At 35.8% G+C, this 15,255-nt stretch overlaps 1 protein-coding gene across 1 annotated transcript in view; it reads right to left on the reverse strand.

The window, feature by feature from the left end:
• The window catches only part of LOC148828307 (cysteine-rich motor neuron 1 protein), a 52,182-nt gene that overhangs the window by 13,031 nt on the left and 23,896 nt on the right, over nucleotides 1–15,255 (reverse strand). Inside the window, exons 4-7 of the mRNA XM_088924658.1 lie at nucleotides 13,245–13,424; nucleotides 9,953–10,156; nucleotides 7,027–7,155; nucleotides 5,012–5,165 (exon numbers count right to left, since the gene is read on the reverse strand). Coding sequence (XP_088780784.1) covers nucleotides 5,012–5,165; nucleotides 7,027–7,155; nucleotides 9,953–10,156; nucleotides 13,245–13,424 — 667 coding nt within the window. The remainder of the gene's footprint in view (nucleotides 1–5,011; nucleotides 5,166–7,026; nucleotides 7,156–9,952; nucleotides 10,157–13,244; nucleotides 13,425–15,255) is intronic.

The following is a 15,255-nucleotide window of genomic DNA, read 5'->3' on the forward strand; positions in this document are numbered from 1 at the left end:
ATTCCCACAGGCTACTATTATTACTTTTATTGTAATGGCTATGGCACAGCATAACAGACTTAAGTATCTTTGTTTTTCTGCTCCTGTTCACAGTCAGTGTGTCTCAACATGGGTGCAGTTGGGTGAGGCCATGCGGCGAGATATCATCACAGGGAACTGCAGCTGTGAGCATGCAGTGATCAGGCAGAGAGAGGAGGTGTGAGTGGAGGGATTCCTGGTGGTCTGATGGGCCTCTGGAAAATGGGAGTTTCTGCACCTCCCAACATGCCTCTCTCCCCAGGGGGGAAAAAAGAGCTACAGTATCTCCTGCCATCCAGGGTGTCTGCCAAGGTTGAGGAGCTGAAAGTTTGTAAGTTATTTTCAGTTATATTCTCTATTGGAATACAGCTGGCATACACTGTGACTTTGTTTTTTAGGTCTGTACTCAAGAGCTTTTTGTCCTTAGAATCCACAAGGCAATTTGATTGATTCATGACACAAATAGAATTCAATATATGCACATTTGCCTTAAATTTGACTTGGCGCATAGTCACCATACTTTTTAAAATTAAAATCTTACTATATATTAACAATTGTGCTCAGTCTAAGTCTCTTCAAAAGTATAGACCCCCCAAAGGACAAACTATTCCAGATGTTTCATGAGTGATCCACACTCAATCCAAACAACTTACTTTTTTATCAAAAAGGCTTCTCCTCAATTTTTACATATTCAAAAATCCAACCAAGAAAAAAACCTTTTGTAATGGCTTGTTTCTGTTGTTCCAAATCTTATCAAGTCAAATTAGATTTTTTTCTATATATGGTAAAAATGACCATAGTAACTTTTTTATATTTAGTTTAATATAAAAAATATACATCTTTCCAGTTGAGTTCTACATGGCGGCAAGGGCACACAGGGAAAACTATGAATCCATTAAAGATTACATTAAGGATTAAGGTTGATACAAGTAAAATAAACCTCAAGAAGCAACCCTTTTTGCTAAAAAGTGTCTTTATGTTTATATCTTACCGTTAACAATCTATTTTATACATTCCAAGTTTTCTTTTGTTTGGCCAAACAGTTTCAGTCTGTTCAGTGTTCTTTTTCTGCCAGATTCAAGATGACAATTTTATGGCGGAACCAGGATTTAATATTTGGGGTTTCAGGAACACCTTGTGGGGCAGCATTTTTAAATGGTAATTTTCTAAAAGAGGGTGCTCGACTACATGGTGTACTACAATTCTTCTCTGCACCAGTTACATTGGTAACTCCTGTTTTACATTGTGGACAAAGTGATGTGATGTGCAAGCCAAAGCCAAAACCTTGTGCAACTTTCACTTACTTGCATGGGAACAATCTACATCTACAATCTTTTATACTCCTGTCAAATGTCATTAATATTTGACTGCAAAAGTACATAAAATCAAAACAATAATAATAGAATTCAAGCAAGTTTGTTGCTTGCCTCCCTGAAATCTTTAGTGCACCAATGACAATACAACCTTATGTTCATATAGGGCACGAAAAACTAATTGTGCTTAGTTGCACGGTAAACAGTAAAGACTGAGCTACAGTACAGTACATTGCATGTTTAACAGCAGGTGATCATCATAGAAACAGACATGCTTCCCAAGTACAGTATGACCTCATAGCTAATTGCTAAATAATGAATTTATGTACTGGCAAGAGGGTGGTTCTGTGACTAATCATACAGAAAGAGTTTCTTTCACTGACATGAGCTACAAGAACTGAAAACCTTGTAAAGTGACTTGTATCTTGGATTCATCTAGCACCATTTCTATGATACAGTATGTACAACCAGAAACACTTTGAAATGTCAACAAAATCATTTACAATCCAAAAGTCTTAGGACATTCCAGTGTGCTGTATGGAAGAGTTTATATGCAAAAATGTGCCAATATTTCAACAGATTCAATATCATGACCAAATCCTTCAGTCTGATCCTCACTAAATATAATTTACCTCTCTCACTTTATTTGTGAATAAAGATGGTGAAAATGAGAGATTCCATAAAATAAACTTTGTAAATAAGTACAAAAGCAATCAAAAAATTAGTTTAGGGGAGAAATGCTACTGTAATTAATCCTAAAGGTTTGGTGTGAAAACCTGTATTTATGAACATCAGATTAGCTGAATTTACAGTAGCTAATACTGTATACTGTTTTAACCTAATTTGGTTTTGGAAAAGTCAAACTATTTTCTTAACATTCGTCACTGCAGTCTTAATTAATTATTTGCATAGACTTTCAAGGTCTTCGATGAAGGGTAAAATCTATCGTTATACATGCATTCTATTACTGTGAACCACAACCTGAATGGAAAGTGCTGAAATGATGAAAAAATGAATATGAAAGAAAGTTATTTACCAGAGGTAATTAAATATTCTTGTTTCCTTCTCAATTAAACATAATATTGTGTGCTCCCACCATACTGAATGTTTCAACAGACATCAATTAATCATGTTAAGGCACCAACAGAACTTATGGAATATGGCATACTCAGTGTAAATGCAAATAGTGACCTAAAGATCTGGTTTGCACATAAACAATGTATGGTATTGCAAGTCCAGAAAACTCAAAGTCCCGTTTAACTGAAACTTTTGGGAACTGTAGCTCTGGTTGCTAGCTTTGCTATATACTGTAGCTTCTGAATGGCGTCAAAGAATGTTGGTCCTATAAAACTGAATAATATTTAACTTGATGTGTAGGGAAAACTGTCATAAAAAGCATTCTTTGATTCTCGCTTCCTAATAGAAGCTGTGAACCGTATAGAATACCTGTATAAACAGACTAGGTCCTTTAAAAATATTAAAGTAGGTATACATTTTACCATTTTAAATATACTGTAGCTGTGTACTACGTCTGCCAGCATTCGATCAGGGTTGCTCATGGGCTCAGACCAGGCACAGCACCAAAATATAACATATATAGTACAGGTAAGTGGTAGGTCTTTCAGTCAGATTCAAAACAGTACAGGCCTTGATAGGTTCATCAGAGTAGAAATGTATGAAAATATACACTAGGCCTAATAGCATATGATTGTGGTTTTTGAAATTACTAATTAAAAACATTTTAAGTTACATTGTTATTATGTTACCAACAGTGGTGCTTATAAAATGTCGTGAAAGTGTGCTACTTTGATTTTTAAGTGTTATGCACATGTCATGGTTAAGTGCCCTTCAAACATCCTCAAATTAAGCACTGGCTACAACATCTCATTTATTTAACTATTTGTATTACTGAATTGGTCACAATGACATCTCAATGACACAAGTTTTTGCCAGACTTTAAAGAGAATTTAAATCTTATAGATTTCAGACTTCATTACACCCTCTCTGCCCCCCAATTTAACTGTGATACATCTACAATTTGAATTGACTTTGGGGTGATTCAATTTAATCAATCTATATTATTTAGAGATTGATTAAATTCAAACTGTGTAATAACAGAGCATGTGTTATTGTTTGGAGGTTTAATATATAGCTTGTGATAGAGCCTACAGTATATGAAATAGGTCTTAAAGGTATTAAATAATATCTGGACATGTCAGGCACTATTTGCATTAAGATTTTGAAAACCACATTCCTATAAGATTAAGTATGGATGCTGTTTTGCTGAACTATGGCATTAACCTCAATGTGATAAGGAGCTTTGTGCAATATCCATCAACCAAAGACCATTCAAGGGGAAATACTTAGAGGAACATTAACTGAAGTTACTATACTGCATAGTTTGCTACATATATACTGTATATAGCCTGTTTGCTACAGGCTTTCGGGATACTTTTTTGGATGTTTTCAAAACCTCAGATTTTCTTCTTTGAATTTGAAGTGTTTTGTCTTGCTAGGTTGTACTTACTGAAGCTGACTGTGAGCCTCATGTGGATGGTTAAGATATTAACAATATCATTTTGTATACATTTCACAAAACCTGTTATTTCTGTGAGTGTTTTTGATCATTTAGTGCACTGCGATTGCCTTCTATGATTTGAAAAAATAAAAGTGATGCTCATTGAGAAGCAGAAAGCTTCCAGATGCTTGATTAAAGTATAGGGATTAAGCATTTTTTTTGATTACAGGGACCAAAGTGCAGTATCTTTCTGAAGTGGGCACACAAAGCAACAGATTACTTCTGTTGTCTTTCTGTTTGATCTAAAGTATAGATTAATCTAAAATGTTTACATCCACTAAGTCTACTCTTTTTACACATCATAAAAAATGAATATAATGCTAATGCAACTCAGTTGTGAGTGCACTTTTTCTATGAGAACAGAAAATTGCTGTAAAACTGTGTTTTAAATTGTGGTTTCTATCCTATAATTTCATGGCTTATTTGCTTATATTATTTTGTACATTCTGAGTGCTTTTTTATTGCTACCTTGGCACTTCTTAGTTTATTACTGTAAAGCATCCCTCAATTTTCCAATATATTTTAGAAATTAGTTGGGCAAATTCAGAATCAGTCACAATCTTTTCATTCACTGTTTTTGTTGGCAAGGCAAATATATAAGAATTTATGCTGAAGTGAAGCCAAATCATGCAGGACTTATTATTAAACACAACTTAATCACAACTTTGCATACCCTCCAAAATATCCTATGAAAAATATTGATGGTCATTTTGAAAATATGCTTGTGCCATCTGTGAAAATGCACCCTGTTGTTTTGTATTATTTTAATATTTGTTGTATAAAATATCTCAATGAGAAAAATGTCAACACAATTGTAAACTCAAAAAACTCATACACCCAAACAGAAAACAAAAAAAAACCCAAACAACATGGTTATTTTCAGGATATTTAAGGATACATGCTATGAAGAACATTATCAGCAGAACCTCAAAAATGTACTGCATCAGATTTAGAAACAAGATACAGTATTAAAAACTGCATAATTCTAAAATTAAAATACCTCTGACTGACTGACCACTATATTTATTACCTATAAAATGCCAATAAAAAAAATCTAGTGTTACTCAGGTAAAATATATCACAGAGGGATCGCAGGACTTACACATATCCATGAGGGCAAGTCTTACTGCAAGACACTGGACGGCACTTTGGTGTCAGAGGGGTGCATTCACACACTTCACATCCATACATATCCTTTTCATAGCCAAAAGGACACTGCAGAGAGCAGTGTGTCCCAAGATCTGGACAGGAGTCGTCTGAAAACAAAAATAAAGTCACTTTTAGACTGATGGACTTAAAGACAGAAGAGAAACAGACCAAGAAATGCAAAGAAGAATTAGATACTCTGGAGAAGTATGCAATTTGGATGGCACATTCACAATCTTCTCGGCCTCTTTAAATTACCAGCAGTTTAAGAAATGAGAAACGCATGTTAAATGATGCTATCAAGAGCCCAGGTGGAAAAAAGTAGAAGATACTGTACTCTAAGACCCAGAGATATAGTCACACAAACAAGAAGATAGATCAGTACTCACATCACTTAGATTTCACAGTTTTCTGAAAACCCATCCACCCATCCATTATCTGAAAACCACTTATTCTTGATAAGTGTTTCAGCAATCTTTAGCTTATCCTGGAAGCTTATAGTGTAAAACAGGATTACACTATTTATGGAACAATAGTCCATTACAGGGCACACACAGGAACATGGTGACAAGTTAGAAACACCAATTAGCATAGCTGGAAAGTGACTGCAACCAACTCAGCTGGCAAAAACCAAGGAGAACAAACAAATTCCACAAAAAAAGTCATCCCAGTCTAGAATCTAACCCTGTACCCAAGAGATGTCCCAAGTCTGCAGTTCTAACCATCCACACCACCTAACTGCCCATGTTCTGAAATTGCAGTACATTCACAAATGAATGTTAAGTGATTAGTGAGAGGTACAGTACAAGACATACTGTACATTGATACATTTATAAGACACTACCCTGGTTATTTTTATGATATTAATAAGAACTTACAGGCTTAATGCACTGAATTAAAATACAAGTGTTACATCCCAGTGTGTGGTCCATATGTGTTTTGTTGCTGTTCCACACTTCCTGACCTTGATTGTTCTCCCTCCCCCATTGGTCCATCATTACATCATTGTTTCTGTGTGACATTATCTTCAATTAACTCTCGGCCAATCAGAACGCAGATTATTCAGTATATTAGTTGGAGGTTTTCAGAAGGAAGGGGCCTTTTGTTTGACTTTGTTTCTGCTCGGCTTAGCTTCGGTTTCGCTTCGCTTTTGGTTTTGGTTTTTGCTTCAGTTTCGGCTTTGTTTCACTTCGTGTGTGTGTGTGTGTTTTCGTATAGCTTCGGCTTTGTTGGTTTGTGTTCGTCTCTTTGTACTTTGTTTTATTGTGTGTTTATCCTTGTTTTGCCATTACCTTGTCGAGACGTATTGTATCAACCTATGTGTTCGTACCCTGTTACTTGTGTCTACTCTCATTTTCCCTTTGATATTTGTAGTTCACTTGTGTATTTGTGTGAACTCTTGTGTATTGGGTTAGTTTAGGTTGTTGGGTAACTTTTTGCACACATAGTTGATTTTTGTATTAGTAACACTAGTTTAGTATGGGAGAGTGGCTTTTGTCTTGTATGGTTTTGGGTAGTCAGTGAAGGTTAGCTAGGGCGTTTGAAGATGCTGAAGACCGAGTGTTTTGGGTTTTCTTTTGTAGTTAGGTCAGCTTCCCTCACTTTCTTAGCCAGCTCTATTTTGTTTGTTGTTTTCTTTTCTTTGGCACCACTCTAGTTCTCTACCCCTGTATGTTATTGTGTCTTATTACGTACCAGTCACTTATTCACCTTAAAATAATCACTTTTGGCACCAACATTTGTTAGCACGCTTCCTAAGTCCCTCACCAGAACCCACCTGCATCCAAAAACTATCCTAAATGTTACACCCCTTTACCACTAGACACTTGGGATCGTAACACAAGAAGCAATGTTATGATGGGTAGATCATCTAAAACAACACATAAAAATACACAAAGCAATTACAGACAAAACCATAACATTATACTTTTAATGAAGATGAACAGAAATCTTAAAACTATTAAAACATACTTGTTAGGCACTGGCATAGTAGGCATCCATTTCTGTCTTGCACAAAGCCATATGGACAGTCTCTCTCAGAAAGGAAGCAGTTCTCCAATTTTGGACACAAAATTGGACTCACGGTTTCATACGTTGGCTCTGTGAAGTAAAAAAAGGACAGAAACAGTATAATTTTCTACGGAAGCAGTCTATTTTCATAAACTATGGTTGCAAGACAAATGCGTGCTCATCGAAATGAGAAATGATGAATGTTAAAAAACGTACTTTTTTTGCTCTGGAACAGAACTACAAGTATGACAAACTAGCTAAATATTACTAATTTATGCTTTAAGTCAAATATCTCAAACTTCAAAACAATAGAGACTGTGTAATACATATAACATGTAAATGTAAAAACAGCACTATAAACTGACCAATAGACCAAGAACAAAATAAAATTCTACAATAAAAGCTACACTGAAAGTTAAGCATTAAAACTAAATTTTAAAATGTTGATAGTTTTAGTGTCTTTTATGGATTTCAGTAGTATTGTATGTTCCACAGATGCAGTGCTACATGTGAGGCTCTTTTGCCCACTGCTTGGAGCCTGGTCTTCAGCAAAATAAGTACAACAAATAAAAAATAACGTGATTTAGTAAAAAGAAATAGTCATGATCAAGGCTTAAGAATTCATAGGAAGACTTTATGGTAGATGAAAATATTGTTGAACCAGTAAATACATGTTTTATATTGGTATCATCAATATGGCAAGGATGATTAAACTTTTACTCAATTTTTCTTTAGATATAATATGATTATGACATCAGGTACTAGATTTCATATTTTATGCTTTTAAGTGTAAAACTGCTTTGGAAATATGTTTTTACTTGAACATGGCAATAATCTTCAAATGATTAGCTATTTACCTTAGAAGAAGAATCACCTGATCAAGAGATGGCAACATATTTTACAAAGGCTTGAAATTTGGAGCCTATTCCTATCCCAACAAATGAGATTGTGATGAGAGTGGTTTCTTTCATCGCAGTCATTGTGTGTGTTAATGTAAAACAAAATGCTAATTAGAGCTGGGCTGGAATGAGGGAATCTTCCAGAATTTTGGACATGTACACTGTGGATATTTGGGCCCATATTCATAGACATTTTTACATTAACTGCATGTGATTCATTTAGTCTGATATTCATACACATTTCTAAGAGCTCTGCTTAACCTAGTGGAGTAGAGAAGCCTGCTTAGTTTGTTGCAGTGTTTGATGCCAGTGATTGTACTGTAATTTGATATGTTGCTAGGATACTACAGAAGCCAACACCACTTCCAGGAGATCTGATTTCATTATATTAAAAGTGGAGCCCAAAGTTAAACCCATATTTTAGAGTATCAAAACAACAGATAATTATAATTGAGTGTTCTATTTAAGCATGGCATCCTTTAATCTAAATTGTGTTTAAAAAATAAAATGGTATTGATGTATTTTGAGTCAGCATCTGAATTTGATATTTGTAGCCAGCAATAGAATTGCCTGATACAGTTGTGTAAACATATAGGCACCCCTGGTTTAATTGTGTTTCTACAAATTTCTAAGTGAACAGAAGGTGACACAACCTCTACATGATACAATGTTAAACCCAAATCCTTTCTATTAATATTCTAGTAATATTAATGCAAAATTACTATTTATTTGCTGATTATAACATATTGAAAAAAATAAAAAAGAGAATATGCATGTGCAAAGGTTTGGACATCCTTCCAATTGAATCTTTACTTTTTTGTGTGTTTTTCAAAGGCCTCTAAACTTGATTGAGTTGTTAGCCTTTAAATTAAGCCAGGGAAAACCCAGAAATATCTTTGATACAACTGCTGGAAGATCTACATAGCAGAACCAACAGATCACTCATCAAAAAAAGTCAAGTGTCTGAAGTATGCAAAACAACACATTAGTAAAACGGAAACTATTAGGAAAGTGCTGTGGACCGATGAGACAAAAAACAAACTTTTTGGCATCAACCACAGAAGATACATTTGGAGAATAACAGGCAAGGCATTTAAAGAAAAGAGCACCTTGCCAACCTTTGAGGTTGTGTGGCAGCCAGTAGCACAGGAAATATTGTGTGGGTGGGAAGAAGACTGGATTTCAACTATATATCAAGAAATAGTAGAAGCTATTGTCCCAGTGAAGAATTGGTGCCTACACATTTATACACACTGTAACTGGCAGTGGCCCTTATGATACTGGTTTGGGGCTATTCATTTGCAAAACTCATCTGCTTGAAAACTGAGGTACAGTAGCTGCATATAATAATCTTATTCATTATCGAAGTAACTTCACAGAAATAAGATATTCTGGCCATTCTCAGAAATAAACGTATTTCCCATTAAATCACTTTTAAATAATAAAGCTATTGAGTTATTCAAAATGGGATGTTGGAAACTGTAAACCACCTGATGACACATGAAAAAGATGAATCAATTAGATGAGCTCTATTTTCTTTTTATAAGAAAATATAATTTATTGCAAACACATAGTTCTGGAGTGTAACGCTATTTTGGAAGCTGGAGGTATATTTGGAAAAGAAACCAATGTAGTACAAGAAATTAGAAGAGATCAAGATGCACTTTAATGCATAATAGAGATGCAATAATAGGTTGATATTGTGTCTGATACGATTGGGAGATTAGAGACAAAATAAGATACAAGCCACAATATTAAAAATTAAACATCCAGGAAAATTAGTCAACACTATTGTGTGCTTGTACAGTCAATGCCTAGCCCTAGTCATTAAATAACTTTCTGCTTGATGTTGAATCAGTACAGTCATATTTCAACAACTAAGGAATAAAATAGAGGAAATAGAGGAAGATGGAAATCATGTCAAATTCAGCAAAGCAGCAAGTGAGGCCTAGTGCTCATTGTTCTTTAAAAAGTGTGTCACACTGTACCTTCACAGAAAGGGCAACACTCCCCAGGGATTTTGACTGGGCTCTGGCAGGTCTGCTTGCAGGCCATGGCAGTGCAGTGGGGATCTCCGTTCACACACTGGCAGAAGGTGCAGTCATCTTCTTTCCACTGCTCCTCGTGTTGTCGCAGCTTGTTGTTCACCCAGCAGCTGGCATCCGTGTTTCCCAGAGACAGCAGCTCCACATCTTAAAAGCGGAGATAACAAGCCAGGTTCAGACAAGATGAGTTTATAGGGGTTAGTTCTGCAATGCCTTGTGTTTGTTTTTTTATGTGTTGTACACTATATTTAGGCCACTCCAAATTGATCATGTTGTTCACAGGATGTATATTTACTTAACCACATTTGGCTAACAGTTACAGTATATCACCCTGGAACTCACAACTGGCAACCCACTGAAGCTAAGCAGGTGTGAGCCAGGCCAGTACTTGGATGAGAGACCTCCTGGGAAAGCTAAGGCAGCAGCTGGAAGAGGTGTTAGTGGAGCCAGTAGAGGGTGCTCACCCTGTGGTCTATGTGGGTCCTAATGCCCCAGTATAGTGATGGGGACACTATACCCTAAAAAAGGCCCCCTCCTTCAAATGAGATGTAAAACCAAGGACCTGATTCTGTGTTGTTATTAAAAATCCCTGTCTATAAATTGGCTTCATCACTCTGTTCTCCTCCCCACTGATAGCTGGTGTGTGGGGAGTGTTTTGGCGTACTATAGCTGCCATTGCATCATCCAGGTGGGGCTGCACATTGGTGGTGGTGAAGGGGAGTCCCCATTACCTGTAAAGCGCTTTTAGTAGAGTGTCCAGAAAAGTGCTTTATAAGTGTAAGCAATTATTATTATTTTTATTAATGTTATTAATGTGTTGGAGCTTTTAAAGAAACATTTTGATATGTTACTACAATGTGCCTGAACTCGGTTAATTTTCTCCTTGACTATACCAGAACTTTGCTTGTTGTATTTCTTTCCATGTGGGTCTGATTTGCTAGGACTGGTGTGCCTCACAATGAAATCTGACTTCTCAGATATTTACAAAACCCCAAGTTGCCCAAATCCATAGATTGGGGCCTCACCTTCCAATGAGAGGTTAGAGGTGACAAGAAATAAAACCCAAAGCTACTTCCCCAAGAACTGTAGTTCAACTCAGCTCATAAAACGTGGAGGCACTGGAAGAGCCTACACCTTTTACATATGGTAACTAAGTTATGTACAGTACATATTTTCCAAACTTAAAATTGGTTTGTAGAAGCTGCATAAGAAAGTCTCCACAAAAAACTGGCTGAGCAAGATATGGCTAAAAATGGAAGTGTCAGATTCCTTCATGAAGGCTCACACTGTTTGAAATGTGCTGCTTATTTTTAAAAGGCAATGATGTCATTTATGAATTCTTTCTCTGAGCTACAGAGCTGGAGGAGCCATGTAAATACAGTGAATGGAATTCTTGTTACACATTAATGACAGAATCTTACACACTACAATACTGTCGCTATAGGAATAAAGTAACTGATGTTGCTAGTGAAGGAGAAAAAAAATAAAAGCCAAAAATAATAATTTGGTATTGCCCTAATGTTCTGGGATTTCACAGAAAAATGTAAATAGTGCATCTTTAAAAAATTCAAGACATTTTTCTGTAATTTAAAATCACAAACAAAACAATGCTAGCAGTAATCTACTTATCAGGTAGATTTTAGGTCACTAATATTTATCTATGATGCAAGATGTTGTAAGGTTTCACATTAATAATAACAGAATACCTGAAGCAATAAGAAAGACTAAGCTAATAATACATTAATAGTACACATGTCTTGTGCCAAGGAAATGGCCACAAGAAATGCCATCAGAGGGCCTGTGATTGGGTCTTGACTACTACACTGCACTGAGGTTCTTTTCTTTTGGTTTCTAAAGAAATCAAAACCTTAACCCATTCTCCAGTAGCAAATTCCAAAGGCACCACTTGATGGACGATGGAGAGCTGCCGTCAAATAGTGGGTTTGGAATCTGAGTTTGGCAGAGCAGTAAATGATTAAATCTGGACTTTTAAGTCTTTTTTTCTAAAGCCCTACTTTGTCCTTTGGAGTTTTTAAGACATATGTAAAACTACTTTTAACGTTAAATTAAAACTCAAGCCCTCGCAAAACCCTCATGAGAATAAGGTCCCATAAAACCAGGGAGAATAACAGGAAATATGGAAGCCACACACCTGTTTTTCAGACTTTTAAAGATGTCCAAGAGAATTTAAAAAATCTTGATATTCTGGTATTTTTCTCATTTTATTTAAAAGAAAGGTATTTAATGTTGCAATCCAGAGATACAAAAGATTGCCTATGTTTTTAAATATTATTCTCTGTGCCTTGACATCACCACACTAAAAATTAGAGAAGTACAGATACATATTTACATATTTAACTTTAGATTTTAAATGCATAAAGCAGCCAAAAAGAGAAAATCTGCCTTGCATTATACAAACTTTATAGAAGTTCTTAAAGTTTGGGAGGTATGAAAACAACCAAATCACTTTTGGCCTACTGTTCAGCATCATAATCATTCCAGACGTCACTTCCAGAAAATATATACTGTATATATCATACACAAATCCCTCTCTTTTCACTTTTTGCCTTAAGCATCCCTCCTCTACTCGATCTGCACCTTTGCAGTTTCCCCTTAGTTAATTCCTCACTCTACATTGGAGTTCCAGCCTCCCTGTCCTACAGCCAGTCAGGGTAAGTGAAATTTCAACATAACTACCTGATAAACATCTTCATCAAGTCAGTTTATATTTACAAAAAACATCATTTCTGTTACAGACTTTTTAAAATTATAGGTGCAAAATATCATTAATGAGCTAATATCTATACTACAACTCTACTTATTCTCATGCTATATTTGGAGCAATTTTGTTCTCAAATACTGTAGCATAAGGCATTTGCATTTCAATCTGTGGACCCCCTGCTTAATTTAAATGACTAGTTTCAACACATTTCTCAGCATGGACTATTTATACCCCTGTCTAAAGACATATGCTTTGGTTGAGACTACACCTCAAAGCTATCTATGAATAAAAAGACCAGTATTTAACGACTTTGTCCTCACAAGGACAACTGGGCTGAAAATGTAAGGCCTGGTGAGTTTCTAAACAACTGAATTAGTTAGGTAAATGCATTCTTGTTTGTCATAAAGCTGTATCATAAAGCTGTATCCAAGATGTATCCACCTGAAAATATCTAGCTTGGTAAAAGGTAAACAGAGAAAGTAACATTGCTTTTTTTACAATTGCAATCTTTACCTAGGCATACTGGGCAGCACTCTCCCTCTGGAATGTAGAAGTTCTCACAGTCCAGTCCTGCACATTCTGCTTTGGAGCAGAAAGATATTCCTCCTCGACATTGACAGAGCCAGCAAGTATCCATTCTGTACACCTCCCCATCTGAAAACTCCTTCCCATCGTGAACACACTTTGGGGAAACTGTCAAAGAGGGGAAAGTTACACTGTGACAGCTGAAGAATGAATAACGAAGATGTGTTGGTTGGAACAAATTCAACTGAGGTTTGTGTGCTGTATTAAGTAGTACACAATAATCAAAATGTGTACTGTTCAAAACCCTAATGATATAAAAAACTGAGATATTTAGTGATATTAAACTGATATTAAAACTATGACAGTCCTCCCCCTCTTTATAACAAAATCAAAGCATAACACTGTTAAAGACTTGGTGTTGTAACGAAAGAGTTTTAATTAAAGAGAGTGCAATGTATTAATGCTAACAATAACATTATTACTTCTAATAATTGTTCTTTTGTTTTAATTGTGTAAAAAATAAAATATAAATTCCTGATAAGACCACTAAACTTAGGATGGAGGTTTTCAATTCTGCCATGACCTTTGGGAAAGAATAATAAAGTAGTAAAAACAAAAGCAGTAAAAAAGAATAGTACAGAGATATTTCTAGTCTTTCTAACTAGGGCAGCATAAAGGCAACATTGATGAAACAGATCTCTTGACAGGAAAGCCATGTGTAGGCAGCAGACTCACAGGGTAAAGCCTCCAAAAGTACCGGAAACATCCGCTGTCTCAGGGGTAAGTCTTGAGTATGAGAGATAAGCTAAGAACAATGCCTACTGCATAGATCATTACAGAGTGCTGACAGACTGCATCTGCTAGTCCACAGACACTGCCACTTGTAGAGGTCAAGTCTTACCTTGTTTCTCAGTTTTCCTACAGAATCTCATTTACCCAAATTTTGAATTCCTACTCCACCTCTAAAAGTATTTAAAATGCTATACATTTTTAAGAAAGTGGGTGGCATTGTGTGTGGCAGTCAGTTCCGCTGTCTTAGAGCTCTTGGATTCAACTCTGGACAGTGGTGCCTTAAGTGTGAAAATTGTATATTCTCTCCATGTTTCTCTGGGTTTTGGTTGGGTGCTTAGGTTTATGCCCACTTCCAAAAAGGCATGCTGGCTAGGGAAGCTAGTGTCTATAAATCAACACTGTGCTTATGTAGTGTCCCTGCAATTGACTGGCATCCTGTCCAGGGTGTAGCCCTGCTTTGAGCCCTGTACTTTCACGATAAGTTCCACATTGTCATGACCCTTATCAGAAATAAACAGCTTTCTGATTATAGGAGGAAGTTACAGAGAGCTTATAAAGCACAGATCTTGAGCCAGCTGTCAATGAGTCCAACATTTGTTTTGAAAATCCAGAAAATAAGATTTCTATGATTTCCACCTAAGTCTATATGGGGAAATTTAGGAATATAGGGGCATAAACAATGACTGTTTTCAGAAAGAGAAAAATACAGTACTTCATGTTACTTTGAACGTTTATAATTTACAATGCACAAACTAATTTTTATTTTTATAGTTTAAGGAATATGTCTCAGTTGTTACAAAAACTAACGTTCTTTCCATGTTTCCAAAGAGCCTTCAAACATTTGTCCATAGCAAAGTACTATCAGTCTAAGTTCTTAGTGAACCTATTATTATAAAAAAGGACTTTTATAACCTTTCGATTCAGGAAATCAATAGCTCATGTAACACATTTCACACTATGTCAAAGATAAATATTGAGTAAAAGACAAAAAAGTTAAACCACATTGTTTTTTGAGTTATTTGTGAGTTAATTGGCCATAAAAATAAGCAGACAGGCTGATGTATTGGGGTTTGAAATGGAGCTCATGGAAGGAGCCTAACTAATTGGAGCATCTGTATACCAGATTGCAGCTGTAGACTTAAAATGTAAGAATGACCTCTCAGTTCTACCGGACTTACTCTGCATTGTAATACAAAGCAGGTGGGTA

This window comes from Atractosteus spatula, chromosome 9, assembly GCF_055471065.1.
Source record: "Atractosteus spatula isolate fAtrSpa1 chromosome 9, fAtrSpa1.hap1, whole genome shotgun sequence".
NCBI classification, from domain to species: Eukaryota; Metazoa; Chordata; class Actinopteri; order Semionotiformes; family Lepisosteidae; genus Atractosteus; species Atractosteus spatula.